This window comes from Numida meleagris, chromosome 9 (genome assembly GCF_002078875.1).
Source record: "Numida meleagris isolate 19003 breed g44 Domestic line chromosome 9, NumMel1.0, whole genome shotgun sequence".
Lineage (NCBI taxonomy): Eukaryota > Metazoa > Chordata > Aves > Galliformes > Numididae > Numida > Numida meleagris.
This window is the reverse complement of record NC_034417.1, coordinates 18,978,151-19,003,545: the sequence shown is the minus strand read 5'-3', so window position 1 is coordinate 19,003,545 and position 25,395 is coordinate 18,978,151. Positions and strand designations below refer to the sequence as shown.

General features: G+C 47.8%; 2 protein-coding genes across 17 annotated transcripts in view; one reads left to right on the top strand and one right to left on the bottom strand.

Moving 5' to 3' along the window:
• NOX5 (NADPH oxidase 5) overlaps positions 1 to 1,564 on the bottom strand; it is a 34,146-nt gene extending 32,582 nt beyond the window's left edge. For 13 of the 15 annotated variants that reach the window (XR_002441915.1, XR_002441916.1, XR_002441917.1 and 10 more), the window contains exons 1-3: positions 1,091 to 1,278; positions 551 to 725; positions 336 to 464 (exon numbers count right to left, since the gene is read on the bottom strand). The gene's annotated coding sequence lies outside the window, so the exon portion shown is untranslated. Of the gene's footprint in view, positions 1 to 335; positions 465 to 550; positions 726 to 1,090; positions 1,279 to 1,433 lie in introns of those variants that run through there. The other 2 variants (XR_002441924.1, XR_002441922.1) reach the window with 2 other exon arrangements.
• Positions 1,526 to 21,779, top strand: ANP32A (acidic nuclear phosphoprotein 32 family member A). Of its 2 annotated transcripts, none has more exons than XM_021407698.1 (8): positions 1,526 to 1,662; positions 15,242 to 15,391; positions 15,533 to 15,655; positions 17,088 to 17,286; positions 17,505 to 17,591; positions 19,128 to 19,225; positions 20,079 to 20,139; positions 20,336 to 21,779. In XM_021407698.1, the coding sequence occupies exons 1-8, from the start codon at positions 1,609 to 1,611 to the stop codon at positions 20,395 to 20,397; spliced, it is 834 nt and encodes a 277-aa protein (XP_021263373.1). In that variant the 5' UTR covers positions 1,526 to 1,608; the 3' UTR covers positions 20,398 to 21,779. The 2 variants fall into 2 exon arrangements, with proteins under 2 accessions (XP_021263373.1, XP_021263372.1); XM_021407697.1 differs by having other exon boundaries at positions 17,493 to 17,591.

Genomic DNA, 25,395 nt, shown 5'->3' with positions numbered 1-25,395 from the left:
ACAGGGATGGGGCACCACAGGGATGGGGCACCACAGGGATGGGGCACCACAGGGATGGGGCACCACAGCTCTCTGTGCCAGCATCTCAGTGCACCGAGTGAAGAATTTCTTCCCAACAACTCACTTAAGTCTCCCCTCTTTTAGTTTAAAGCCATTTCCCCTTGTCCTATCACTATCAAACAGTGTAAAAAGTTACTCCCCCTCCTGCTTATAAGCTGCCTTCAAGTACTGGAGGGCTGCAATGAGATCTCCCCACAGCCTTCATCACAAAAACATTAACCTGCTGCAAAAAAAGAGAGCCGTAGGATTAAGGTTTTTTGTTTGTTTGTTTTTACCTTGCACTGGATTCAGCTCAATCTCTCTGCCAGCTCACTTGCTCCCACAAAACTCATACTGAGCTGTCCGCTGCATCCACTGCGGTTCATCCAGACGATGTGGCTAAGATATTTAGGCACAGACGCGCCCTACAAACGAAAATATTTTGGTAGACAGCCTTGCAACAATTCTCACCTTTCGTTAGCGAACATCAAACGTCTCAAACCACTCTTACACGGACTTTACTCTGCCACCGAGGTCAGCTGTGAGCACAGGGAACCCCACCAAGGGCCGCGTGGGGCTCAGCTCTCTGCCCGCCGCCGGCCTCCAGAGCCGCAGGGTCAGGACGGACCGGGCGCAGACATCAAGCCATGCCAGGACATTTTTGGCACCTCGTTTCAGCAGCCCGCCTGGCCAAAGATACGGGAGAATGCACCTCTTATTGGCAGCGCGGACCCGACGGCCGCACGGAGCCGGGCTTCAGGTGACACTTCCATTCACCGCGGCCGCTAGCACCTCCGCAGCACCTTTCTACAGAGGAAACCGACCGGCCCGGGCCTTCCCAACCGGACATTTTCCTCAGCACCCCCACGTAACCCGCACCCCACGGAGCCCCCAGCGCTCCCCCACAGCGGCGCCTCCTCCCTCCCCCCTCACCGCAGCCGCCCCCCCTCCCCCCTCCGGCCCCGCCCCGCGCGCCGCGCTCTTCCCGCCCATTCCCCCCCAACCCGCCGTCGGCCCGCGCGCCATTCCCCTCAGCCGCCCCGCTCCGCACCTTTCCCTCCCTCCTGGCTGCGCGCCCCTTCCCCGGGCGGCTCCGGCTGTAAGCACCGCTCCCCGCCCCTCGGCGCCTCCCCCAGGATCCGGCAGAGCGGCGGGGGGAGAGCGGTGAGGGGGGAGCACAGCGCGCCCCAGCCCCACCGCGGAGCCGCGCCGCTCCTTCCCCATCAGCCACCAGCACGGAATGATCCTCCGCTCCCAGCCGGGCTGTCCCCCTGGCCGGCTGTGCCGCTCCCCCATTGGCTCCCATCGCGCCTCGCTTTCTCCTATTGGCTGTAACCAAGCGGTGAGGCAAAGCGATTGGCCGGACCAGCTGTCCATCAATCCGGAGCCCCCACCTCCGCAGTTATCAGGTTAGTGTTCGCCGCGGCGCTGGGGCTCGGGATTCCGAGCGGCGCTGGTTGAGCCCTCAAAGTCCCTCATTACCGCGCGGGCTGAGGGGGGGTCTGCGGCGGCGGTGTCACCACACGGAGCGGAGCCGGGGACAGCGAGCGCCTCCCGCCAGCCGCGGCCATGGACATGAAGAAAAGGATCCACTTAGAGCTGCGGAACAGGACGCCCTCAGATGTAAGCAAAAAAAAAAAAAAAAAAAAAAAAAGGCAGCTCATCTATCTATATTTTTTTATTATTAATAGTAGCATTTTTTTTTTTTTTTTAAGGGAAAGGGGTCGCCTTCAAAGCTCTGTGCCCCAGCTCACGCCTCGCACACGGGGGGCGACCCCAGCGCGGGGCCGGGGAGGGGGGTACGGGCGAGTTGTGGCGCTGGGGGGGCGAGTTGTGCCGGGGGGGGTCCGGAGCGCGGCGGGTGTGTGCGCGGCGGGCGGGCGCGGAGGCTGGGGAGCCATATTTGTAACTTTGTGGTGCTCATGAACGCGCCCTTTCTCTCTCCTCCTCTCTCCCTCCCGATGCTGAGAGGGGAAAAAGGGGAAAGGGTTCGGGGGAGCGCTCGCGTGGCGGTGGGGGAGCGGGGGATTAAAAAGGAAACGATAATAAAAACAACGATTGCGAGGAAGAAAATGCGCTCCGCACCTCTCCATCCCCGCACGCACAGAAGGGCCGGGTGCGTGTGTGTGTGCGTGCGTGTTTTCCTCTTTTTTAGGATTATTTTTAACCCTTCCGTTCCTCGGGGCCGTGGTTCAGCCTCTCCCCGAGCAAAGCGGCCGAGAAACTTTGTCAGGACGAAAATAGTCGGCGCCCGGGGGGTGCCCCGAGGCGGGCGGGCCCCCACCCCGAGCCCCGCTCCGAGGCTGGCGGCGGCGGGCTTCGAACCCGCGGCCCCGAGCGCGGCGCCCCGGCCTCCTCCTGCGCCCGCGGAGGCTGAGGGCGGCGGTGGGGTCCGCGCCGAGGGCGGGGGGAGCGCGGCTGAATGGAACGTACCTCTCGGGGAGGATGGGCGGAGGCGGATGGATGGATGGAAGCTGCTCTTTAAACTTTAAAAAGTCCTGGGCCGGGAGGAGGAGGGCACGCGGCGCGGCCATCCCGCGGGGCTCATTGTCCCCGCTGCGGGGGCACAAAGCGGGCGGAGAGCCGAACCGCTCCCCGCGCCGCTCCCGGGGCCGTCTCCAGGCGCGGGCAGCGCAAGTAGGACGCGGCGCCATGTTTTTTTCCCCTCCCGAGCTCCGAGGGAGGAGGAGGAGGAGAAGGAGGAGGAGGGCGGTTGGGCCCTCCCCGCCGCTCCGCGCTCTCCTCCGCGCCGGGCGGGGGTTCCCCTCCGCGAGGGCCGTCTTGGAGCCCTCGCGCTGCTCCGCGGTGGTGCGGCTGTGGTGGTGGTGGTGGTGGTGGCGGCAGGGGGGGGGCGGTCGGGGCTCGCCATGGCGGAGCGCGGCCCTCCCCTCCCCTCAGGGGGCGCGGCGGGGGCGGCCGGGGCGCGGAGGGGCTCCTCCATGACGGACCGCCGCCGTCTGCCATTTTGTCGCCGGGCGCGGGGCGGGAGGAGGCTCCTCGCGGCGAGACGCGGCGGCGGGACGAGCGGAGGGTAAAGCGCGGCCTGCTCCGCTCCCACACCCCTTCCCCTCCGGTTTTACCGTTTGGATGAGTTTCTGACCTCGCTCCCTCTCGGGTGTTGGGGCGGGCGGGGAATGGGCCTCGTGCGGGGCCAGGCTCGGCTTAGTTGCTTTTATTGTTATTATCGTTATCTTGATAGTATTTTTTTTTCTATCTTTAATTTTTTTTTCGCGTTTATTTGGCTTAGTTCTTGCCTCTTGCTCTATCGGTCGTGCGGCTGGAAGCTTAAATCCGGCGTTGTGTGTGCAGAGAGCTGCGGCTCTAAGCCGTGATCCCAAGTGTGCTGGGTGCAAGCTGGGCTGTCCCCCCCCTCGTACATATCTGGTTCAGCTCCTGCTCTGCTCTGACTAAAGCAAGAGAAAGTTCAGGGAGTCCGCGTTGAGTAGTGGTTCACTGCTCCGAGAGCCCCAATTTGATGGTGGTTTAGTATCTGGAGAGCCCCAGGTCAGTGCTTGTTTCATTGTGTAGAGAACCCCAATTCACCCCTGTTTTGTTGCCCATCCGCAGTTCAGAAATCCGCACTGACTGGCTGTAAAAATAATGCTTGTTTAACCCGAGACGCCTTTTTTTAACCTGTTAACCTTTAATTCTATCGCTGTGTTCCACTTCCCAAGGTAACAAATGGGATCATAATCCATTCTATAGGTAAACAGTTGCGCTTGCATACAAAAGGGAGCTGCCCTTCGGGAGTGCTGCTCTGTTGACAGTCACTCCTGCAAAACCATTGATCACACATTGCTTACCCGTGCTCTTGTGTCGTGGGGAACTAAGGGTGCAGTTTGAAGTCAGTTTCTCTAAAGTATCTGAATTAGAATTAATTCTGAATCTAATTAGAAGAAAATTCAGCTAAATCCAGCCAGTGCTCTAGAGAAAATGTTTGAAGCTGAGTTTTAGTGCAAATATAATGCCAGATGTCATTGATTCATGGATTTTTTAGTAAGATGTGGGACACGAACAAGGTGGTTCTGGACATTGTGTTAATCTCTGCTCTGATAGGCAGACAGTGCTTCTTGTATGGTCCGTGATGGATCATTATTTTCAAAGCTTCAAACTGTGATGTGGATTAATCTTGGTGAAAATAGGGACACAAATGGAAGCGTGTTTACTTTTTCCTAGAGATGTTACTGTAGATGTGCTTAAGTTTGCAGTGCCCATTACACTTGATGTATTCTGTTATCGGAGCTTGCAGAATCAGAACTTTCTGTAAATCAAGCTTTGATAAGGGAATGCTGATAAGGAGTTTAAGCTCAGAAAGCCCCTATTACTATTTTATGTTTTGGGCTAGCTTATACAGTTGTGTCGAATACGTTGTAATACTGTACAGCAGAGCTAGCTACTTCAGCTGCTCAGTTACATAACCCTGCAAGGTTACGTGTTAGCCAATAAAATGTAACATAAATGTCTCCAAGCGGATTGTATAGTAGCTATTTCTTCCTCAGGCTCCTCTGCTGCTGTTTTGCATGAAGTCAGTGTTGGGGAGAGGTCTGGGGTTATAGTGCCTGAAATTTGGTGAGTTCTGTGTGTGTGTGTTGGTGAGAAATCTGTTTGTGGGGCCTGAAATTTGTTTTTCTTTGTTGTACAGCCACAGCTGAGCTCTCACATCTGCCTTCCAGGTATTTCAACTTTTTTTAACCCATTATGTTTAATGGTCACTTGTGGTAGTGCACTTGCTGTGGCCTTTGATACTTTGCTGATCTTATCACTGTCGTCTTCTATTATGTTACATAAAAGTGCCTGCTAGACACCGGTGAGAGCCGACCATTTCACATGGGTCTTCTCCAGGCCATCAGCTGGTAGTGGTGTAACTTCTGACCACAGGGAGCTGGGCTCAGCTGGGCGTGTTTGTGGGTGTTGCTGCTCGTTCCTATTGTCTGTAACCCAACCCATCTGTTCGTGCAGGCTGTGAAATGAGGTCAGTACCAAGGGGGACTCCTCAGCCATGGGATGCAGAGGCAGTGTTTAGAAGTTAGGCACAAAACTCATCTTCGATGGCTTAGTGCTACCATGCCAGTTCACTTGGTCTGAGGATTTAGTGCTGCTTTAGAAAGGAGCTTTGGCAGTGCAGATTTGTGACAGTGATAAAATACTGCCTGCAACATTGGATGTTTCTTACAGTCCTTCTAACTTTCTGTTGCACTTTAAAACCTGCTTGAATTGTGATTTCTCTCTAGTTCACTGTAGGTTTTAATGTTGAAGGGGATTACAGTGCAAGCATCTATGTGAAGCGTTCTCTTGTATGAAGAATATAAATAAAAAAGCTCTTTTCTCAAGCTAGTTGTTCGGTGTGATGCTCACAATAACAGTTAAGACTTTAAAGTGATACACGTCGCTTCAAAGACCTGCATTTGAAAAAGTATTGGTATTTGGTAAGTGAGTCAGGATACACGTGTTTACTCATCCCTCGCTGAGTAGTATACAGATGGAGCAGGGATATCTATAGGTTAGAAACAGTGGGACAAGTTGGTTGCACTGTAGTGGCTGCAGTGGCGTGCAACCAGCATGTAGAAACTCTGCTAAACATGCAGCTTAACGTGGATTTTTGCAGACTTGTATCACTTAACCACTTACGTAGCTGACAGCAGGGTGTAAATATAACAAAGAAGTAGCTGAGTTTTTATTTTTGTGCCAGCTTCCTGGGTTTGTATAATAGCTGCTTTTCAAGGCTCTGAATTTTTAGATGCAAACCTCTGCAATCTGGGTGGACGGATGGGTGTTCGTCCTGGGGGAGCTGCAGCCCACAAAAATGAGGCTTGCAGGACGGGTGTGATGTGTGTGAGCTGTCCTCACGGAAATGTAGGCTAGCTTCTCAGCTGATGACTGGCAAATCCTCTTAACCTGGACCAAGTTTAAGTGTGTGAGAGGAACAATGAATACAAAATTACCAAAAAAGAAAACCAAACAAACCACCTGACCGCATATAAACCTGATTGTGTGATTCTCAAGTCTCTGTGATGCTGCTAGAATGTAGCAACAGTAGATTTAAAGTATTCTTTTTAACCTTCTCCTCGTGAGAATTTGGTCAGCAATGTCTAAAGTGCAGTCACTGTTAAAAATATATATTGGAAATGATAGTGGCGTGATAAAAAATGTATTGAGAAGAGAACTTTCTGAATTTTAAATTGTGTAATTGTTTTATGGCCCACTAGGAAATGTGTCCCAAGAAGAAATGAGTTTTTTTTTGTCCTGCCCACTGAACAAAACAGGTTGTTAGAGCCAGGAGGGGAAGAAAAAAAGTTTCTTAGTGTAAATCTCCTGTGGCTGAGTTAAGCGTAACTATTTTAATCTGTCCTTGCAGCCAAATTAGTGCGTTATATATCAATGGACTGAATCGGTGATGCATTTTTAAATGTTCATTCAAATGGTGTCATAAATGCAGTCCAGAAGGCTGGTGTTGAGTGGTTCTTCCCATTTTGTTCTTTCTATGGATTGCTCTTTCCTCCCCACTATCCTCCTGACCTAAGGGTGTTGTTTGCTCAGAGAAGCCTGGAAAGAACTGGACCTGCAAAATATGAGGAGATGCTTTGTACTGAATGTTTCTAAGTGAAGGAGAGGTGGAGCAGGGCTGGTGCCCTAAAGAAAGCCAGGGATGGCAGCTTGATGTGCTGGGCAGCACTCAGCAGCCTTCACCAGCTGACAGCTCGCCTGGCCGGGCCCAGCACTGTGTCTGTGACTGCTGCAGGACTCAGAGGGGAGCAGATGTGTTTGCTGTGCTCAGTGATGGACACGTCTTAGCTATTTCTATGACACCGCTGGACCTGGCGTGTAATTTTTTTTGTCTCTACTGCCACCCTTCAGACAAAACAGCTAGGAAACATGTAGCTTGTGGGTTTTTTCCCTGCGTTGCTAAAATCAGTCACGAAGTCCTTGTGTGTGTAAGGGTGATGGTTTGAAATAATAATAATAATAATAAAGTCCTCCGTGTGTGCCTTCACATCACTGTGTTCAAGTTGTGTTCTCTGTGGGAATACTTGTTTGTCCACTGACTTGGTCTGCTGAACACTTCACTTCTAAAGCCATAAAAATGCTAGGAAAAGCTTATTTTTTGTAAGTGTGATTTGCTAATGCATTCTGTAGCAGATGACATTTAAGAGACTGCTTTCCATATAAACTATGCAGCTCTCAAAATTAGTATTAATTTAAATACAGCATTTCTTTTTTATGTACGCATCTACATCAGCCATTTGTTGCTGAGGGCAGTTTGGAGTAGATGCAGCTGAACAAAGTGAAGCAGTTCAGCTAAATGCTTCCAACTTCTAACTGCAGAATTTTCAGATTACAGTTGCGATGCCATCCGCCTTTTGGTTCTGCTGGGTTTAATAATAGCTGGCAGTGACGGAAGAACACCTTGGATGTGCTGTCAGGCACGGTGGTGCTTGAGCAGGGAAGCTGGGACGTGGAGCTGAAGTGCCCCCCCTGAAGTCACCTGCCCCAGCCAGAAGCAGAGCAGAGTGCTCAGCCAATGGGCGATGCTGAGTTGGAGAAGGAGAAGAAAGCAACATCAATGCGAATTTTAGAAAGCATTTAACACGAAGATTGAGCAACTGAATCACTTATAGATCTGAAACAGTCTCTGTCTAAATAAATACTTGGAGTCTTTAGAGTTTTGCTGCTAATGCTAGAAATGAAAATGAAAACTAGCTCTGTGCTTTTGAATGAAGCAGCTTTCTGTGTCCCCAAAGCGTGCTCTCAATTTATTAATTAGTGTGCTGCTTATGCGTATGGCTACATTGACCTTGTAAATGTGTGAAAGTATCTTTATGTGACCCATGGGGTTTCTTGCTGGGGGGGCTGCTTCTTGAGGAAGGCAGCAGTAGGTTATTTTTTTTTTCTGGAAGTTTTTTGATTCTGGAGATGCTTTTTAATTAGATAGAAAGGTGTAGTCAGAATCATTAACACTCTTAACCCTTCTACTACTTACATATTTCACTTGCACCAGTAGGTTTCTCTCAGGAACAGTGTGCAGGGGTGTAAAGTTGGCTGGAGCCGTGTGTATTGCTCTCAGGCCCTGTAACTGTGGTATGTAAAACTTTAGAGGGTAGAAAAAGTAAAGATTTCTGAGCTATGCAAGCAGGCTTGTGCTGTCTCAGAAGAGAGAGTAGCTTCAATAACAGATTAAAAAAAAAAAAAAAAAAGACTAAGACAATTTCCTATCTCTCTTCTTCTGCTCCTTCCCTTTTCCTGAGGTAGGGGTGATGCAAGGTCCTGGTACGCTCAGTGCAGCCGGTGAGAAGAGGTCCTGTGCTTATCCTCATGGAATAGATACAAACCCTGTGCCCCAGGATGCTCTTTGCCTGCAGAGCTCAGTACCAGATAGCTGAGGTTTGAAAACAGTGCAGAGCTGCAGTCTAGAAAATATTCAGAGTTTCTTCGTCATGTGGTGGTTAGAGCAACGCAGTGAAACACGGGGAGTTTGCTAGGGTGTGATCTACAAATGCAGAGTAAACCTGTAGAAGAGCCATGGCTTAAAGACAGCAGTACTGGGATATGTGCTCACCATGTGAAACATCCACGTGTATCGATGCTCTCGGTGAAAAATAAGTTACCAGAACTGTGTCTGCATGTTACTGGAAGCTTTTATTTTTCTTCTGGTTTCTAAAAGCCTCCGTTGAAGAGTTTAATTACACAATGATGAGAGCTTCTGAAAAAGAGATCCAGAAGATGAATTCGAATATGAAAGTTTAGGGTTGCATCATTAGGAGAAAGCCTAGATGAATTTCAAAGCCCAGTAGTAGTTTCACATGACCTTGTTGCAGGATGAGTTGCAGCTCATCTGAGCACATGCAAAATGGGCAGAATTAGCAGAAGTGGAGCAGGTTGCCATTGGAGCAGCCTGCACTGGAAACTGTTCTGCTCGCCATCTGTGAACTGCGTTGTTTCAAAAGGGACAGTTGGAGAGTGCTGGTGGAAGGGACACCTGTGTTAGGGTTTGGAGAGTGTTTTGTGGGGAACTCTGCAAACTTCAGCCTCAACTGCTCTGAGGCTCCAGCATGTGCCAGGTGTTTGGCAAGGGTGAGCTCTGCACTGGTACCTGCTGTCCATAACGATACCCAGTGCTCAGAATGACAAGGGCCACGCATTAATTCCATCCCATCTCTTCCCAGCTGTCGCTCCCTGCCTCTGGTGATGTGATTCTCAAGTGCCCTGCCTGCTGTATGTCCTGCCCCATCTCAGGGGCAGTGGTTTGTGTTCCATGGCCCTTTTTTTGAGTAGCATTTCTCCCTATTGCAGGCTTTGCAGATTTCTGCCCAACACAGCAATGACCAGAGCCTGTCCAAGGTAAATGGTAGTTGGCTAACTAACTTTCATTGTTTAAGACAATTCAAGCAAGTAAAATCTATTTATTTATTGCATCTCAGCTGCTCTTAGTGAAACCTTGAGGGGATGTATCAAAATCCAAAGTCAAAAGTTGGTCTGGTAAGGAAAACACAACTTTGCTGCTGTCACCTGCATTTGGTGCCTGTGAGCTTTATTCTGCCTGTCTTTCTATATGTGTATGTTGGCGGGCAAGTCGGAAGCTGCCGACACTATTGGAATTTTCCCTTCCCTGTTAAGCTGATGGTAGGAAAAAAAAAAAAAGTTCTTTTAGCTCAATCATCACCCCTGAGCATCCTGCTGTCCGGAAGGAGCAGTCGATGGGAATCCCAGCAGCAGGAGGCCAGCACAGTGGGTGCTGGACCAGCTGCCTCCTGCCCCTCCTCTGCCTCACTGTGTACGGGCAGCACACCCAGGGCAGGGGGCATGGCCAGGGCATGTGGTGATCCAGTGAGCCTGGGAGAGCTGAGCAGCTCTTCAGGTGTCTTAATTGGCATGCAGCAGTCCTGTGCAGCTCTAATTTGGGCTGGAGATTGTTCTGCGTTCTTCCATCTTGCTGTTTGCGATCAGGAGGTGAACTCTGCAGACAGGCATTGCTGTTTGGCTGTATCGCAGGGTACTCTATGGTGGCTGAAGATCTGCCGTGTATGTAAGTGTGGCAAATAGCATGTGATGCTATCTTTATTTTTTAAAAAAAATTTTTTAAAAAGTCAGTTCTTTGCATGGGTTATGTTTTGGTGACCATCTTGGAGCAGAAGTTGCATCCTGTCTATGATCACTGAGAGCAACTTCATTAGCACAAGGTATTGAGTAGGCTGTTTTGTTCAAGTGTTTTATGACTCAGTGGCATTCCAGGTAGCATCTGAAATGAAGATTTTTGCAGCGTTTAAGTTCTTCCAGAAGTAACCTTGAGGGAACCTCATAAGACTTGTTCCTGGAAAGCATCGTATTATCCCTGTGCAGCTAATCACAAACAATGGGCTCCATGGGCAAGATCTTGAGCCTTGTCGGACCCATTCTGCCCCGAGCAAATGAGAACATCCTGACTGCAGAGGGCTGGTTGCTCTTCAGCTTTGGGGTACAAACTGAGTGGAACAGGAACTCGAAGAGATCAATTTCTGCTCGAGGATTGCCAGCTCTACATGGGTACAGATCCAGAATACAGTGTAGGAACTGGAAGGAGCACAGTCTTTGTTAGGCTGGTTACAACAGACAGCAAAGGTCCCTCTTTGTCTTTACTGTGGAGAGATGCGGGGCTTTGCACAGACTGTGGATGCTTCTGAGAGCAGAAAGTCCCAAAGACAGAAACCCAAGCGTCTTGAAGAAATGTTTGCGCAACTAGGAGAGAATGAAACTCTCTGCTTTCACAAGTAATTTGTGCTCGGCTTCCACTTAGCACAGCAGGCTTCCCTTGCTTTCTCCTCCCTACTTTCAACGCCCTGCCTTCTTCCAGATAAAGTTTCCATTGGGTTAATAGGTGTGAAGGACTTCTCTCAATGTTCCCCTGGTATTTGGCTGGGAACAGAGCAAGACAGAGTTAACACCCTCATCTTTTCCTGTTTTGAGGGGGGTTAAAATGCCACACACTGGGATATCCCTATCCTAGGGGCACCATATACAACAAACACTTCAAAAGCATCTGATCCATTGTGTTGAAAATGAGATGTTACAGTCTTTGCAGTTCTGCTTGTGAAGCCAGCAGAATGGTACTTGTACTTGTAAATTTGCCTTTTATCTTTTAAAAACTGTATTCACAGCTGTATCCTTCTGTCCCATTGTTAATCCTTCAATCACAGACCTGGATTCAGGAGCTTAGTCCCGTTTCTGGGTCTCCCTGCCCAGGGGCTGTAGGCAAACTCTCTACTTCAGAAAGCCTTTTTTACATGCTCCTGTGGAAATGCAGATTAAGGGTTAAGGTGATACCTTGTGCTGCGTAGTAACTGTAACTATATTCCATTGATTGTGCATGTATTGATAACTGAAGAGTATGGACGCAGGAAAAGGAGGTGGGGAGATCTGGCAGGTACCTACATGCACAGTGAGTGAGCTGGGGATCTTCTTGCTAGGGCTGCCATGAAATTCAGTCTCCACTAACACGTGGCTGCCTGTACTTAGCCTAGGAATAGGTTGGAGTCTTGCAGTACGCACCATGGCTATGTTAAGGATACCATACAACTGGGCATACTGCTTAATGTGGTAACCATACTAGGAAAGAGATAAGAGTTCCTGGTTATCAAGCAGGTGGTAGTGCAGAGCATGATGTCATGAAAGTCCTGAAGAGATACAGAGGATGCTGTAATCTGCAGCCAGCAGCACAGCATGTGTTAACAGCAGCATGATGTCATGTTCTGAAAGCCTCTGAGACCATCACAAATAGACACTGGCATGGCCACAGGAGAAGAGGTCCAAGGCATGCTGTCCCAGGATTTGTTGAAGAAGCTGCAGTCTGTTTATGTGCATGCATATGAGAACCAGGGACTGTACCAGCAAACCACAATGCAGTGCTGCAGTGGCAGTGCACAGAGGAGCAGGAAGCACCTGCTCGAGCAGCTGGCACCCGCTGGACAGAGCAAGGAGGTGCAGGGCCCCGTGAGCTGAACAAGGACAAGGTTGGGCAGCTGGCTGGCCAAGGAGCTCTGGGCAGATGAAGCTGTGGAGCATCCCTACCCAAGCAGGTGAAGGTGCCTTACCTTGGGTGCTACTGAAGACATGGTGGTTTGCTACAGGACCTAACCTAGCTACATGCATATTAGGTTTTCTGCTAGACACTCATCTGTGGGTGCCTTCTTAGCTGTTTAGGTAAGTATCACAGTGTCATCTGCAGTGGCTCGTTGCCTATGGCATGTTGCTCTTCTGCTGTTTCTCGCTACAGAGCAGTACTCTGGGGTGAGAGGGGAAATGACAAGCAAAGGTCTGTCTTGTGTTAGTGCTGCCTATATTGGTCCTCGCTCCAGTTAGTGCTTTGAGGAGCTTGCACATTGTAATATGTACAATAGCAAGGTTGACCACATGCAACTTCTGCAAATTGGGTCTTCCTGTCTTTGCAGCTAAACACAAGCTAGCTCAGGGCACTTGTTACACTTACTACCTTCTGTCTCTCCAAACAGGTTCAGGTTATTGCCCTTAGTTCCAGCTGTTCATCTACATCCATGCTATTATGCAGACTGCAGTGTGACACAGTCAGATTGGTTCAGAGCAGTTGAAGCCAACTCATCTGGCTCAGGCTTACAGCAAGACTCAGGAAGGGTGCTTACATCATCAAGGGCTTATTCTGTTTTGGTGACACAGTATGAGGAAAGAGACAGGTAAAATTACAGTCTTGCTGTGCGCTGTCAGGGTGTTCATGGGAAGTTGGATAGGTGTTTGGAGAGCAACTCGGAGTGGAATTTTCATTTAAAATTTTGAAGACTTCTGAAAACAAATACATGAAATACAAATGCATGAAAACAGGCTTTGCCCTGTTCCCCATTTCCCCATTCTCCATCCTGCCCTTGGGTAGGATGAAGGGATGTTCCTCCTTTACAAGGTGAGGACAAATGATGCTTTTCCCCGTTGGGGCTCAGGTGCAGCTTCACATCATGCTTTGGAGTGCTGCATAGCTTGGAGCTGTGGCTGATGCTGAGTGCAGTGCTGTGCTGGCTGCAGGCTGCAACAATTACCCCTCATGCACTCCCTCTTGCTTTGCTTCATGTTTCTCCTTACACTCTCACAAACTTCCTCTTCTGGCCTTTTGCAAAGAGGAGAACACCAGAAAGACCCTGCCTGGGCAGCAGCCTGGAAGGGGGAGGGAGGATTGCTCCTCCTGTGCATGGGTGGGCACTGGCCCGCGAAGATAACGGGGCAGGTGAAGGGCTCTGCGGGCTGCTGAGCAAGGACAGAAACAGATAGGCGTAGGGTGCAGCTGCCGGGGTTGGGGTGGAGCCTTTCACTTCACTTTTTTTCTTTTTTTTTCAAGTTTTTTTTTAAACTTCTTGGCGGGAACTCTGTGTGCGTGTGAAGCAGATGTCTGAGACAGCTGAGTGTGTACGCAACTGAAACGATCTCACTGTAGGACCCTGCTACTCACATACTGTTACAGTAAGAAGATGTGCACATTTGCCTTTAAAACTGCTTTCCTGCTGTCTGTATTTTAAAGAAAATCATTTTCTTTATCTTTTTTTTTTTTTTTTTGGTGGAATAGATGTATGGGGAACCTGGAGCATTTGACTTTTTTTAGCCGCTTCTAGCCAGCCTCAAATTCTTCTGGAAGAGTTTTATGTAGTCATTCCCTATCATCATTCTTCTAGGAAAATTGTGGAGTCTTGGAAAACGTATTTCCTGTCTAACTCTGATCCTCCTACTCAATGAATCACTTGTACTCTCGTGTTGCTTTGGGCTGACTTCCCTATTGACTTCAGTGCCTGGGATTTAATTAGAAATCTAGGGATGTTATTTGGAGCTATAAAACTACATAGGATTCTTCTCTGTGCAGCAGTACTACAGTAATTAAAAAAAAAAAAGAAAATATTTGCATATTAACTGTCCTTGGTGTGAACTGAAGAGTTGCTTCGCGTTTCCACATACACCCTTTTTGCAAACTTCCCTTTATTCCATCCTCTCAGCAAACAGCAGCACCCTCCTCCTTTTACAAACCCATAAGCAAACCCCAGAGCTGGAGGCTTCTCTGGCTGCCTGGTGCAGGAGGGGTCTGCAGGGCACACAGAGAGGTGTGTTGTTCCAGGCGTTTGTATGCGGGGACAAAATAACCTCCAGAAATTCTTCATTGGTGTGAAAATGTCTGCATATTCTCCCAGTGGGTGGGACCTTCCTGTGGTGTCACAGTCATAGAGAACCCAGAAAAGCCCACTTAATGTTTGCTGCTGCTGGTCTCCAGTCCTGTAAGGCTGCCCCAGCACTAGGGTGAAAAACAGCAGCCTTGTTCAGGGTGGGGCATGTTCAGCTTCTCTTTTACCATGGGAGATAGCACCTGCAAAAAGAGTGGGGATCAGTTTTTAAGACAAAAGCAAACGCAACAGCTCTTTACCAGGCAGTTGTGTGCTGCTTGGGGGGGGGGGGGGGGGGGACATTATCTCCACCCCTCCCACCAAGCTGCTTGCTGCATCAGGGCAGGGGAGATAAGAGACAAAGAGGCTGCAGCAGCTGCAGCTGCGCTCACCAAACCTCCCCTTCCAGCATCACCTGCAGCACACCTTGTAATTCCCCAGGATTTCAGTGCCTCCGTGGGGCAGATCTTCCCCCAAAGCAGCCTGAAGGAGAAGGGGTGAGGGTGGGCTCTGACTGCCTGGCTTGGGATTGCCAGAACCCGCCTTGAGGTTTTCAGAACGTCTGAGCAGACACTGATCTCTCCGTGCTGCTGCTTCAGTAATTCTTACGTGTAGAAAGAAGCTGTTTTAATAAATGATGACACATTATCGTAGCACACTATGTATACAGTGTCAGCGTGGTAGGTTAGTTTAAAAATATTCTTTTCAGATATATTTTTTTAGAATGATTACTGCTTACGTTGGCCAAAAATAGTCCTAACAACCGAATCTTTCAAGCCAGGATTAATGTTTTTGAACTGGTTACGCTTTTTACAGAACAATACAAAGGTGAACAGTTGAAGCAAAGCCAAATTTCTGTGTTTTGAAACACTGCTTCACTGGCACGCTAGCAAAATTAGGGATCAGACACGGAAAATAACCTTTTGCATACTTGCCAACCCGATGGAATAACTTCCTTTTTTTTTTTTTTTTTTTTTGCCTGAGCTGTGCTGTCCTTTGGTTGTGAGTGAAATCTTTATCCTCCATACAGAGCTGCTTACGTGCATTTTGCATTGCTCTTTTTCCAGGTTAAAGAACTTGTTCTTGACAACTGTAGGTCATACGAAGGCAAAATTGAAGGCCTCACAGATGAGTTCGAAGAGCTGGAATTCTTGAGTACAATCAACGTAGGCTTAACCTCAGTTGCAAACTTACCAAAGTTAAACAAACTTAAGAAGGTAAATATATCCTTTCTCTTCCTCTTTGTAATATGCTGAACGCAAAATGGTTGTTTGCATAAAAATGCAATTTATGACTGACCAAGCTGCTTTGCGATGCATGTTTGCACTGGAAACTCAAGGTGTTTTTGTGCCTTTTAGCTCGAACTAAGTGACAACAGAGTCTCAGGAGGACTGGAAGTGTTGGCAGAAAAGTGTCCAAACCTCACGCATCTAAATCTAAGTGGCAACAAAATAAAAGATCTTGGTACAATAGAACCTCTGGTAAGTTGATGGATAGAGCAAAATAAAAACTAATTTTCTGATGAGAAGGGGCAATGTGCTGGGTTGGCAGAGACAACGCTTTGGGTTTCATTCTGAATCCACTTTCAGTTGAATGTCTTCAGCCCGGTGCTTATCTCGGCAGCCCGGTGGCCTTTGCTATCGGGCTGACACCTGCGGTGACACGCCTGACGGGCACAGCTCTGCCGGTGCCATCAGAGCGGCCGGAGCCGGGCCGTGTCCCCGCGGGGAGCGTGAGCCGCTGCTCCCCCCTAGCGGCCAGCGCTCCGCCTGGAGCAGCACGGGGCCTGTCCGTGCTCTGGGCAGCGTGGGACAGCCCCACGCCGGGGCTGGTGTCGGCCAGGGGGTGCCTAGTGGAGCAAAGCAGTGCTGCACCGTGGTGACTCAAGAGCGTGCAAGAGTCGGCTCGTAGAGCTGAATTTCCAGCTCCTTCCTGCTGGTTTCCATCGTCATCTCCTGCTCGCTGCTGATACATGCTACTTATTTCAATGCAGAGTTCAGATTTATCAGGTTGCTGTTTCAAAAACCGTTCGACTGTCAATTCTAATAGTGCTTTTTAAACCAAAAATTAGGAAATAGTACTGTGTGCCCTTTATTTTTCCAGAAATGAAGGCTTTCAACTCCTGCCTACTTCCCAACCTCCCAAATACTTGCTCCTAAATGGCTCGGAGAGCATTTTTCAAATGAGTCCTTGGCTCTCCTCCTCTCCAGCGGGAAGGGGAGAACAGAACAGTAAACTCATGTAGCAAACAGATGAGAGAGGCAATTATAACTGTTCCCAGTTTCAGACTTGTTTTCTTGATGTCACCATTGCTGTACACGCTAAACTCTGGAGGAGAGATATTTCATAAGATTTGATACAAATCCTTAACTGCTCTCCTTGTGCTTTTATAGTTAGTACTTTGAGGTGCTGCTGGCAATGTAGACCTCTTCGTCTAAAACAAAAAAATTTTCCCTGTTGGATTTCTAAAGTCTTTTTTTCATTCTTCCAAAGTCAAAGGTACAATCATCAAAGTTTTAAAAATCTCTTCTAGTAAAATTTGTGTGTCTAAGGAATAGTCTGTTTCCTTTCTGTTGAAATTAGTAGTCCTTCTGGAATAACTCCCTGATCTGCTAGTTATTCTTAACTTGATCCCTCACAACACATGTGATTTTTGTACCATTACCTCTTTCCGAAGCCCAGTCTTCCACTTGCAAGGTGCTTAACTTAAGAGTCTTTTCCACTCACAGATACTGCAGCAGCATTGCCCAGACATTGCAGATTTCTGTTCCGCCCCAATTCGGTAGGCAGAGGCTGAAATGACCCCTTTTGTCACGAGAAGCTCTTGAACACATTAACCAGCTCTTGTTAAACTGTCTGTTCTGCAGGGGTCTATTGTAACAGCAAACTTCAGAGACTTTTCTTTCCTTGCAGAAAAAGTTAGAAAACCTGAAGAGTTTAGATCTTTTCAATTGCGAGGTTACCAACTTGAATGATTATAGAGAAAATGTATTCAAGCTCCTCCCACAACTCACATACCTCGATGGCTACGATCGGGATGACAAAGAAGCACCGGACTCTGATGCAGAGGGCTACGTGGAGGGCTTAGACGATGAGGAGGAAGATGAAGATGGTATGTGAATTGTGCTACTTAGTGTGTGTAAGTTAAAAGAGCAATATGCTGCCTAGTACATATTGCTTCCAGCTCTGACTTGTTGGCAAGAGAAGGGTGTTCTCAGCAGCTTCTTCCTGACTGATGTAAAGGAGAAGTAACTCAGTGTCCTCTGAAGGAACGAGGGGAAAGGAGGTGGTCAGGGCCTGAAAGAACAACTTTCTCAGTCTTATCTCTAGTGAAAGATCGGGATGACAAAGAAGCACCGGACTCTGATGCAGAGGGCTACGTGGAGGGCTTAGACGACGAGGAGGAAGATGAAGACGGTATGTGAATTGTGCCACTTGGTGTATGTAAGTTGGAAGATTGATATGCTGTGTGCTGTGTTCTGCTTCCAGCTCTGGCTTATTGGCAAGAGAAGGGTGTTCTCAGCAGCTCCTAGCTGACTGATGTAAAGGAGAAGTTCTTCAGTCCTTTGAAGGAGCGAGGGGAATGGAGATGGGCAGGGCCTGAAAGAGCTTTTTTCTCAAGCTTATTTCGGCTGAAAGATGGGGAGTGAAAGGGTATAGATGAAAGGGGCCAGAAGGAAGAAGACGACAAGGAGTAAGGACACCAGAACAGTTAAGGGAACAATAAACATCAGGGGATGAGTATGTAAGGGAGAAACATAAGAAAAGATGAGGTGCACACCCTGCAGTTTTCCAGGAACCATGAAATCAGGGAAGTATGCGTGGTTGCGTAGACCCTGGCAGAGAAGGGTAGAGCAGGGAACCAGAGTAGGCATAGAAAAGAGTAGTTAAGTCAAGGGATCAAGCAGAGAAGCTAAGGCATTGCTAGGAGGGTATAGCTCATCTTTAAGGACGATCTGATTGGGATCAGGCAAAAGAGAGGAGAATGTATTGAAGCTTGCCTGGGGCAAGCTCTGTGAAAGGCACTAATGAAGCAGCAAGCAACTTTTTAATGACAGCAAAATGAACCGTGGGTTCTACTGTGCTGTAGGTGCCATTCTGCCTCCCTGGCAGACTGCACTCAGAGGCATCAGTGTGCCGGTTGGATGAGTATCAGGCTGACTTTGGGGAATTTGCTAGACTCTTCAAACCCAGCTGCACAGCAAAAGCAGAATAGCTGGACTTGCACTTTTCCCTTGAGTGCTGAATGCGAGCCCTGGTGAAAGGGGTGAGTGCTGCAGCAGTGCCAGGCAGACTGGTGCATTCATCCAGCAGCACAAAGATTCAGCAAGGACAGGTTCTCTTCATCAGAGCACAAGTCTGAGCCTGTGTTGAAATGCATGAAAAAGCTCCCAAAACGCCATTCCTGCAGCATGAGAAACATTCCTGGCTTGTTGCTCGGGCTAGTTGTATTTAAGTACTTTCCTCTTGAAAACGAATTGTAAATTCGTATGGTGGATTGTGTGTGACCCCTTTTGTATTGCTCTTGTGGCATGAAGGCAAGCTGCTTCCCCTAGGAAGGGTTCCCAGTGCATGGTTGGCTTTTAAAAAGTTCTATCCCATCCCTGTTGGGAAAAAAATGGACTCTTGCAGTTGAAAAGCTGCAGAGTGTTCCACAAGCACTAAACCACATTTGAGTAGTGGGAACTGGAGCAGCTGAAGCAGTCCTGAGGCTGCTGTAACTTACTGTCAAAGGTCCTGCAGCCCTGGAGCAGCTCCATCCATGGAGACAGCTGCCACACTACCCTGTTGCTTGGCTAAAGAGGAACAGGACTGTGCCTGCTTTTAGTTCTGTATTGCTTTTAAGCAACGCTTTGTTTGCTACTTGTGTCAGTAAGAGGTCCCATATCTCGTGGCAGTGTTGATAAAAGAAACTTTAAATGTCTGAGTAATTAATCTTGTTTGATTGTGTAGAAGAGGAGTACGATGATGACGCTCAGGTAGTAGAAGATGAAGAAGACGAGGAGGAAGAAGAGGAAGGAGAAGAGGAGGATGTAAGCGGAGAGGAAGAGGTAAGGATTTGTGCAGTTAATAATGGGTATGAAGTGAACATTCCATAACTGGGAATAGCTAGGCAAGAAACCGACCAAAGGTTGCAGGCTTTTTCTGTACAGTAATTGCACGCTTTGTGTTTTCACCTGAGAAGCATCACAGTGGGGGTGTCTTCGAGGGCTGCCTGTCTGTGAGCCAGCTGCCATCTAGTGACCACTGACATGAAATCATTCTGGTTTTGCTGATGTCAAAAGTACTGTCAGAAGTGTCTGCAGACCTAGCATATGGGGCCTCTGGAGGAGGAGTGGGACATGAGTTACTGACCCTATGCTCTTAGTCCGAGGTTCTTCTCTGTATGTGTGCCTTGTGATTCTTCAGGATGCTTGAATTCTTAGCATAGTCCTGCTGCTGTGTGTAGGATGTGATAAGCTGGTCACGTTCTGCTGAGACCTGGCTGTTAACAGAACCCCTGGGAGTGGAGCTAAAATGTGTCTGCAGGAGCCAGCTACTCAGAATCTGAGCAATCATCAGTAGCAGTCATCAAGTTTTACTAAACTCAGGACATCATAACAAAATTTGTAGCTACATATCAGCTGAAGCACAAAACCACTTACTTGCTGAAGAGTTGAAGCTAGAAGTGGCTGCTATAATTTTCTGCACTGAAACTTAGGCCGGAGTCCAGTTATGCTGCAGCAAAAAACTTCCAACAACTGCACTTATATAAGTGTGTGGGAAGTGTCTGCCTTTTGTTTGGTTTTTAAGATGCTTCAAGGACTTTCTGTCTGGATATTGCCAAATTGTGAAAGGTTCTGAGCTGAAACCAACTTTCTTACCTATTTTTGTTGTTGTTTTTCTTTCTTTCCCTAAATCCAGGAGGATGAAGAAGGCTATAACGATGGTGACGTAGATGATGATGAAGATGAAGAAGAACCCGGTATGGCAGTAATCCACTTCTTCCTAGAGATTAATATATATATATATATATATACATAAACTTTCTAAAAAAAGGGCTCATTTTTATTCCTGCTCCTTGGGCCAATTGCCAATAAAGTAGAACTTACTGAACTTGTTCAGCATCTCAGCAACTCGTGGAAGCTCTCATGTAACTCAAGCTGTGTTTTATTTTTTAGACGAAGAACGGGGACAGAAGAGGAAACGAGAAGCTGAAGACGAAGGAGATGAAGATGACTAAACTGAATAACCTATTTTGAAAATTTCCTATTGTGATTTGACTGTTTTTACCCTGTATTTCCCCTCCCCACACCCCCAACCTTTTTTCTTTATTTTCTTTTTTTTTTTTTTTTTTTTTCCTGATTGTAATGTTGCTGTGGGAATGAGAGGGAGAAGCAGACTGGGTGGGCAAGGGAATAAAATACTATTTTTACTGCCACTCCTCCTCCTATTCATTTAATATTTTTTTTTCTTTTTGTCCCTCTCTTAGTCCCTGTAACTGCAATAGTAAGTATAAACCAAGTGGTAATTTGTTTCTTATTATTGGAGTGGATAGTTTGACATCTTTAAAGGAAAAAAAAAACTTTAAGATCAGTGGATGATACCCCAAATACACATGCTCTGTTCTGAGACAGCTGAATATCCTTGGTTGATGGAATTTTCCACCTCTGCCAGTCACAAAATACATTGTTAGCATTTTTGGGGGGTGCAAAAAATCTAGGCAAAGCATCCCTCCACAGCAACAGGTGTGAGAATGGCATATTGATAAAGTGATTTCTTTGTTGCCTGTCCGTGAATGACTGCCATTTTCAGCCATTGCTTTCCCTGCTTTTGTAGGTACCTTTTCTTTTGCTGTTTGTAAATAGTGACCAAATGTTTCTGGGGGGTATTTTTGGGGTGTTCCTTTGGATCTGGTTTGTGGGGTGGATTTGCAGTCCCCTCCCTCCCCCTGTGTGTTGTGTTTTTTTTTTTTCCTTTCTGTTTTTTGGTTGTTTTTTTTTTCTTTTTTCTTTTTTTTTTTTTTTTTTTGGTTTGTTTTTGGCTAGGGTATAGCCAATACACTGAAAATGGCAGGCATTTAAATATATATATATAAATATATATAAAAAGTGTTCCTAATTCCTGAGTTACTAGTGAAATGACTTTGACAATTGTAATAAAAAAAAATGTTTCAACCCTTTTAAATAAGGTGTGTACTATTTTGGTCTGTAATATATAACACCTAGTCAATTTTAAGTGATGAGAAACTACTTCCACTTGTGCTATATACTTGGAAAATTTTTACAAACCTAAATACAGGAGGCAGTACAGCATGTAGGGTAGAAAGTTTCTTTTCATACACTCAAGCACGAGATACTAATACAAAATTGTATTTTCTTACCTAGTGGAAGTCAGTAAAATGACTGAAAATACCTAGTGAATGTACAGTTTTACTTTCATATCCCTCTTTAAAATAGCTTTAGAAGTGACTTGTATTTCCTAGTCAATATTTCATCTGTATAAATACATTTGCAACAGTTTTTTTTGGTTGTTTTTTTTTTTTTTTTCCCCCAGAAGAGCCAAACTTTGAGTTTTATGTCTGTTTGTCATTGATGAATTTCAATAAATCTTTTTATACAATTTTTTCTGTGGCTTATTTGAGTAAAATGTGCCACTGGGAATGAATTGCATACCTTTTACGAAAGGCATTCAGTAGGTTATTCTGGTAAATGCCCTGATATTTTTAGTAGCTTGATGATATGTTTTGCCCCACGAAACTGTTAGCCATGGTTGGGTGAAACCAAGGGAGAGGTTCTGACTTTGCTCTAAATAATAGCATGCCATTTTTCTTTCAGAACGAGCAGGCTTTTTTCAGTGTGAGCGACGTGATTAGTACAGTTCGGCGTGTTCGTCTCTGCTGTCTGTTTAACGCTGCCCCTGTTTATCCAGGCCCAGAAGAAAGAACTCTTGGTTGCCTTCATCCGAGTGAGGTTCTGTGGCTCTGTGTGAGCCCCAGGTTGGTTCATCTGGGGCCTGAGGAAAGTCGCTTCTTCTCATGCAAATCCTTCCTGCTGTTCCTCACAGCCAGCCCTCAGCTATGTCTCTGCATTTTCCTTTTTGAGTTGTTTAAGAGGTGAACAGCAGAGCAGGCAGCGTATCTTGAGCACTTAAACGTGTCTCTATGTGCCATGCAAGGGGAGAGGGAGGAGCTGCAGAAGGTCGCGTGTTGCTCTTCCGTCACTGGATCTCTTTGAAAAAACCTTCCTTTTTTTTTTTTTTTTTGTAAAGGGCAGACTGGTGTTTGTGGTGGTGGTGGTGGTGCTGGGTAGGGGTTCTGTTTGTGGGGTTTTTTTTGGCTGTTTGTTTGTTTTTGAGAACCAGGCAAACTGTTGCTCCCTCCCCAGCCAGGGTCTGCTGCTGCAAAGCCAAAGCCGTAGCCTGGCAGGGCCGGGTCATAGTCCTGCAAAGCAAACAGCAGCTACCGGTAGCAGAAACAAGCCGAAGAGCTCAGAAGCTACAACCCAAACAGAGCCTTTGTGTCATTGAACCAGCTTAAAATTCAAAGGTTTCAGGTGAGCTTTGTACTGGGAAGCTTGGCCGCTAAGCGTTTTTTCCAAAGATGTAAGTTTTCACTCAGTCTATTCAGAGGATTCAGCAGCAGCTGGACCTGACCCTTCCTCCAGGACGAGCTCGAGACTTGGAAATGAGCACGCTGCATCCCTGTGCCCCTTTGCATGCAGAAGGTGCAGCAACGCAGCCGCACGTGGCAGTGCTGAAGTGACATTTGTTTTAACCTTTGTCACCCGTGGGGCTTGCAAAGCAGCTCTTCCTCCCATCTGGGAAACGTTCAGACACCCGTAAGCTCTTCCCTTTTGTAAGCAGTGAACGACCCAGGTGTCAATTAAGTGCCGCTTCTCTTTGTACTGCTGATTGTCTCAAAGCTTACTTTGGAATTAATGAGGTTTCCCAGAGAAAACTGCAGCAGTGAGCCCGTGCTACCCAGGGCTGCTGCCTGCTGCCTGCCTGCTGAAGCAGAGTCCTGTGCGTGGTTTAGCACTGCTGAAACATGAACTCTGCAGGTAGGAGGAAGTGGGATTTCGGTTGCACCTGGGTGCTGAAAAGGGGAAGCTGCAAGACTTTGCTGCCATCACTGAGAGCGAAACCGAGGTTCGCTTAATGTGGCTGATTTCCTAATCATTTCTGGAAGTATGGCATTGGCATGCTGCATACCAAGGGCTTGTTTTCCCAGGTGATACTTACCAACTTGCAGCCTCCACATGGGGGAGAAAGAATCGCCCAGAGCCCGGTATTTGGTAACAGTTCAGCAGGAAAGCCCAAGAAAAAGTAGAAATAAATAACACAAGGGTTCAGCTCCTTCAAATGCCTGTTTTCTTTAGCTTGGCCATTCCCACTTTCTCCCCTGAGAATTTGGGCTGAAGAATGGCACCGTGCTACTCTTCTGCTATCAGTTGTTTGTTGACACTGCTGGTTTCGCTCCTTCTTCCCAGAGCCAACAAAAACCCGGTGGAGAATTTCCGGCGAGGCTTTAACCATCTTCTGTTTGGAGTTTCTGTTTTTCTGTTACGATTGGAGGCTTCACCAGTGCAAAACGCACACGGAGAATGGAAGCATCAGCAGAGGGAGAACCAGCCAAGGACTTCGAACCCGAACATCCCTCCTGTGAGAAAACAACCACCTTTACTTCTAATGTGTTCCTAGAGCACCTTTGCTGTAACTGCTAATTCAGCTGCGATGCTGCCCAAGCTGTGCTCAGAAGCTCAGTGCTGCTGGGCTGTAGTGCAGGGGATGGAATGTTCCCATGCTGAGCCCTGGCTCTGTTTGAAAGCCTCCTCACAGGGGATCTTGCTTTGGGTCAAAAAGCAGCAGTGCATCGTTTTAAAAACGTGGAGTTTTTCTTTCTTTTTAGCTATGAGAAAGCTGAGCTCCCAAGGGCAGCCCCTGAGTGTGCGGCTGCAGGCACGGAGCCTCGGGGCGGTGGGGAAGGGAGGGGTCACTAGCACCACTGATGGGGAAACTCCACGGAGTTAACTGACAAAAACACGGGGGCTTCTTTTCTTAATTTGCTCGATTTTTGCTTTCAAAAAGCAGTTCTTACATCGTCTGTAAATTAACGGGGTTTAATCACCGGAGATCCTTTCCAGCAGGTGCTCGCTCCAAAGACACTGGAACCAATAATGCAAAGGATGGGAAGTAGCACGTGGCCAAGCCAAGCATTTGCCTCCGACAGAGCACAACCTCCAGGAAGCAGAAAGTAGGTCAGGGTGATAAGGCTGAGCGTGGATGGGGAGAGCAGAGCAGGAAGGAAACATCCCTGGCTAGGGCTGGGCTGGGAAGGGGCTGCTGGCAGCTGAATTCTGTCATCCTTTCTCCTTCAAACCCACTGTCCCTGAAGCTGTGCCATCAGGAGGTGGTCGCCAGCAGCAGCGTGAGTGAAGGGTGAGGCCTCCGCCCGGATTTGTGTGGAGACAGCCTGGAAAATCCTGCAGCTAAATCAGGTGTTTTGGAATTGCTGAGGCTGCAAAAAGGTCCTGGAGGTGCTGTGCATCCCAGCAAGCAAGGGAGCATCATCAGGATTTAAGCAAATTGTAATGCTTGCAAGAGAAATGGAAAGAATAGCTGGGAGCTTAGAGTCATGGGTCTGATTTGGACCCTGGTAAAACACTGCAAGCTGCCCAGAAGCTCTGAAACACCTACCCCCACTCTCCCCCACCCCTAAAAGCAGCACAGAGCAGGCAGCTGTGATGCAGCCCAGCACAGAAGCAGTCTCACGGCCCCAGACTGCAGGGACAAGGGGAGACTGGGCTAGTCCTTATGCTGAGCCATAAGGTTGGAGCAGCACAGGGAGCTCGGTGCTAAAACCGGATGGCTCAAGTTCCCCAAAATGGGCCTTTCTGCTTTAAATAGCGCCCAGATGGTGCGAGAGGAGATGTCAGGAAGAACTCAAGCTGTTGCCGGGAGAAGGGAGCTGGAGGAAAAGGTGCAGGCACAGGAGCAGTGATAGCCTCACCCAGGGTTCGCCCTAGAAACTGCAGCACTGGGGCTTGTCCATCTATGGGGCTTTAATGGGGCCAAGGGGAGCTTGGGCAGGGGGGGATAGGGCAGGCACCCACATCCCCCCACCCCCTCAGTGCAGGCTTCAAACCTGCTGGGTTTGTGCTGATGTGTGCGGATATGCTGAGGGCCTCATTAATCATCCCCACCTGCAACCATAATTGGGCTCATTTCACGTGGATTCCAG

What these genes read in the sequence shown, in the direction of transcription:
- ANP32A (XM_021407697.1), top strand. Translation starts at nt 1,609, where the DNA reads ATGGACATGAAGAAAAGGATCCACTTAGAGCTGCGGAACAGGACGCCC. An exon ending in TGAGGAGGAAGATGAAGATG is followed by an intron (nt 17,287 to 17,492) that starts GTATGTGAATTG and finishes CAACTTTCTCAG; the next exon opens with TCTTATCTCTAGTGAAAGAT. An exon ending in TGAAGATGAAGAAGAACCCG is followed by an intron (nt 20,140 to 20,335) that starts GTATGGCAGTAA and finishes TTTATTTTTTAG; the next exon opens with ACGAAGAACGGGGACAGAAG.